The sequence below is a fragment of the Cavia porcellus genome, unplaced genomic scaffold (assembly GCF_034190915.1).
Source record: "Cavia porcellus strain 051 isolate PalLab524CR breed Dunkin Hartley unplaced genomic scaffold, mCavPor4.1 scaffold_34, whole genome shotgun sequence".
Taxonomy (NCBI): domain Eukaryota; kingdom Metazoa; phylum Chordata; class Mammalia; order Rodentia; family Caviidae; genus Cavia; species Cavia porcellus.
In genome coordinates this window covers 9,431,766-9,436,288 of record NW_026947517.1, presented here as the reverse complement: position 1 = coordinate 9,436,288, position 4,523 = coordinate 9,431,766, and the positions used below count along the sequence as shown (strand labels likewise).

Below are 4,523 nucleotides of genomic sequence, written 5' to 3'. Positions count from 1 at the left end.
ATGCCGCAGGCCAAGGTGCGAAAGGCACCCAACTTTCACAGTCAGCCCAGAGACAGTCTCCCCAAGACCAATCAACTGTGAACAGCCAACATCAAGGTACCCACCCCAAAACTCTGTTGACTCAGGTACAAATGACACTGAAACCCAAAAGATTCATGGGCAAGTTTCAACAGGCCCCGAGATACTCAGCAGCTCTGGGCAGGTCTCAGCAGAGCTGGCAGCAGTAAAGTCAGATAGACCAAGGTGTCCAGAAGTAGAGACTGAAGTCACAGTGTCCAGCAACCACCAAACACTAAGAAACCTACAATATGACCAGCTGGGCTGAGCCATTATGGAGAATTACTTGGCAGGGAGAGATGCCCAACCCCACACTGAACAGACAATAAAGGCAGTAAGGTCTCCCTCACCCATTAAGCCCTGTATGCCAGTTTTCCTGCATGACCAACCCTTCTCTGACCCATTCTTCCCAAGTACCTCCATGGCCTACACCACCTCCCAACAGGCCCAAGTTGTAGGTGGGGATAAGAAGATGACAAGCCTTGAGATTTTGTTTTCTTCTGAGGGCAATGATCTTCTAGACATCTGCTCATTTGGTAATAAACACCTCACAACAAGATGTGTAGATGAAAAGAGAGATCCATGCAATACGTTGCCTCTGTTGCAATTAGAAGATCGATATATGCTTTCTGAGCTTAATACAGATTCTGAGCTGCTAATTCATACATCATCTCATGCACCAAAGTATACTGAGGTGTCTTGTGTATCTGAATGTACTGAAGTGCCTTGCTTACCACAAGATGGAAAGGTGATTTGCATACCAGAAGATCCTAAAGTGCCTTGGGTGCCAAAAACAACTCTGCCTCGTATGTGTTTAGATCAGAGTTCTTGGGACTGTCTGCAAAAGGATACAGAGGCTCTCCCACCATCATTTCCAGAGGCTCCTCAGGTGTTTTGGGTACAATAACAGCCTAAGACACCTTCTCCAGAAGATAAATCCATCTGCTGTAGAGCTTCAGGACACTTGAGAAAGGTTCACTGCGCTAACGGCCACACATTTCGATCTAAAAGGTTCAGTAAGCATGCTAATTGTGCTGTCTGCTCAGACCCCACGGGGGGATTTGGACGCAAGGCATACAAATGTATGCACTGTAAAATTTTAGTTCATAAGAAGTGCCATGCACTCGTCAGAGTTCCATGCAAGCACCATACTTTGCATGATGAATGCACAATGCCAATAAACCAGGTTTCCATGGCTTTAGATCCCAAACAGGAAGTAGTCTCACCAAATCCTAAAAGTCATGTGGGTATGCAAGCAATAGATGACGAGAATGAGACAAATACTGGTGAGGAAAATGGCAGGCCTTTGTGCTCTTCTGCTCTTAAAGACTTTGACTTTCTCCGTGTCCTCGGGAGAGGAAGCTACGGTAAAGTTTTACTAGCTCGGCATAAAACAACAGATCACCTCTATGCCATGAAAGTGGTGAGAAAGGACGATGAAAACCTTATTCGTCTCCAGGTAGAGAAGCAAATATTGGAGAAGAGCTTGAACCACCCTTACCTGGTTGGCCTGCATTCCTGCATCGAGACACCAACCAGATTTTTCTTTATCCTGGATTACATCAGTGGAGGAGACCTAACATACCATCTGCAACAGTTCGGAATCTTTCCCAAAGCACATGTGAGATTCTACTCCGGGGAGATCTCCTTAGCTATCAAGTTTCTTCATGAACATGAGATATTACACAGGGATCTGAAGTTGGAGAATTTGTTACTAGATGTGGACGGACACATTAAAATTACCGATTACAACCTATGTAAGGCAGGACTGAAGGCAGGCGAGAAGACCAACACTTTCTGTGGCACACTCAGTTATCTGGCTCCAGAAATCATCAGAGGCGAAAGCTATGGTTTCAGTGTGGACTGGTGGAATCTTGGAACAGTCATGTTCGAAATGATGGTGGGAGAGCCTCCGTATCCTTTTGCAGACAGTCCCAAGAACTCTGATCTAAACACATACAAGGTCTTGCAATCTATGTTAGAAAGAGAAGTCAACATTCCACATCACCTGTCTGTCGAAGCCAGAAGCATCCTCAAGGGTCTTCTGAAGAAGGAGCCAGAGGTAAGATTGGGCTGTCACCCTCAGAGAGGATTCATCGATATTAAAGAGCATCCATTCTTTAACAATCTGGACTGGAACATGATGGGAAAACAGCAAGTGCCTCCTCCCTTTAAGACAAGTATTGGTACAGAATTCAGGATAGAAAACTTTGACCCTGAATTTACCAACGAACCTGTCCAGCTCACACCTGATGACAGTTACTTTATGAACAGCATAGATGAATTTGGACTTTGAGTACATCAATCCCCTTTTCACATAAGAAGAATGAGTCTGATTGTCACCTTCCAGTTAAGCATCTGTTTGTATATCTAAGGCATGACAAAACTTGTTACCAGCTTGCATTCAACTGACACTTTTATAATTGCCTGGAAGATCATTTTAATTTCCTTTTTCTATATGAAGATGCCCTGCTTGATTTTGGTTTTTGGTTGACAAAGTTACTTTTTATGATAAGACTTAATGATGAGGCAATTTCTTTTTACCAAGTTTGTAAACACATTCCGTTTGTTGCTTGGAGACATATTCCTGATTTTTTTATTTACTATACTGGAAAATAATATCTCATTATGCTTGTTTTGCTCCCAAACTATATGACCTATATATTTAGGCCCCTGATTTTGTAATATTCAGGGAAATCCAAAAACAATAGTAACAACTTTGAACAACTCTGCAGAAACCACATACATTGTAGCTCTGTCTCCTAGGTCAAACTTTAACCATCTTAAAGTATTACACCATAGATATACTTTCTAATATTTAGTGGACATCAAAACAATAATGCAAAGAAAGTATTTCTCCAAATAAGGCTAAAATCCCAAAGGAGTTCTAATGTGGACTCAGTAGGAAACATTTTAAACAAATGCCCTGTGTGAGTATTTTACATTCTGAATGCCCAGTGGCAAAGAGCAGCTCTTAAAAGCAGGATCAGAAACATATGTCTTATATCTTATTTTGTATGGTGAATATGCAGATTATATAATAGTAATATCTCATAAAAATATTCATGCATGATCTTCAAATTTGTAGTGCATATGCATCATGCATCCATTTTAAATCATTTTCATTTTTAAAAGTTGATTCTCATTTCTAAAATGTTTCTATTATTAGGTTTATATCTGAGTTTGCATTTCTTAAAAGAAACAACCATATGCCTTTTTAAGGAAACAAAGAATACAAAGATTAGCATTGTATTTTCTTTTTTCCACACTTGATTTGACAGTCTACATTTATCAAGTATGCAGTAAATATCTGCAGTATTTAATATAAAGATAGACACTTCATATTCAACATATGCACTAAAATATAAGTTCTTCTGCAAAATATGTGAACATTTTCATGAATTTATTCGTTCACTAATTTTCATTTTGTTTTCTTTATTTTTTTGCATATCTATTAATTAAAAATCTGTTAGGTTCCAGTTACATGGTAATATACATAAAATTATCTAGGTTGCCCTGAAAAAATTATTCCTAGAACAATCTGAATACAATGAAGATTTTATGAACTGTTTAATTAAAATAGCATAAATTACTTATGTTAATATAAGTTACAATTTATAGGGTATGTAGATATATCTCAAATTGTGCTTGAACGTATGTGAAAAATTACAAATTACAAATAAGCAAATTACATTAAAATTACATAAATAGGTACAATTTGACGTATTTATGTCTGCTTGATTAAATGTGGAATATAAAATTATTTCTCAGCAATTTGTATTTCTGAAATTTTAATAAATAGCTTGCTACTTTAGAAGCAATATATGCCTACATACAGTATATGTAATGTTTGAAGATCAAATTTCACTCAGATTTGTTATTTAGTTTAGAAAGATGAGCCAACAATATTAAATAGCTGATGAAATATACCATATATTTGAATTCTATTAATACAGGATCTTGGGCTGGAGATTTAGCTTAGCAGCATAAGCGTGTGCTTGGCAAGCCAGATGTCATGAGTTTGATCCCTGGTACAAAAAAAAAGGATCCTATGGCCAAAGCAAGTTTATATTAATAATTTTTATTAAACACCTGCACCTCAGGTACTACAATAAATTCTAAGTAGTGTATTTCTTGAAGATGATACTGAAATTAATAAACATCATAAATAATATCTCATTTAATCCTACTAAACAGAGAAAGTGATAGGCAAACTATATATATTATAGAAGATAGAATGCTATTTTCTGAAATTATTTAATATTTGTAGTAACTTAGAAAAAGTGATAGGGAACCTATATATTTTATAGATGAAAGAATATCAGTTATCTAAGCTGAGATAATAGAACACAAATTTAAATATATGTTAACAGCAAGAAATATTCTTGTGATCTGATTTATGCTTTTAAACTATAATAGTAACTCACAATAGTATTGCAAAAATTTGGACTTCAGAAAATATTTGA

The 4,523-nt window shown here is 37.1% G+C and overlaps 1 protein-coding gene across 1 annotated transcript; it reads left to right on the top strand.

The window, feature by feature from the left end:
- Positions 1-331: 331 nt before the first annotated feature.
- LOC100735409 (protein kinase C iota type-like) lies at positions 332-3,597 on the top strand. The gene is made up of 2 exons (XM_063243143.1): positions 332-863; positions 1,104-3,597. The coding sequence occupies exons 1-2, from the start codon at positions 332-334 to the stop codon at positions 2,351-2,353; spliced, it is 1,782 nt and encodes a 593-aa protein (XP_063099213.1). The 3' UTR covers positions 2,354-3,597.
- Positions 3,598-4,523: the final 926 nt, after the last annotated feature.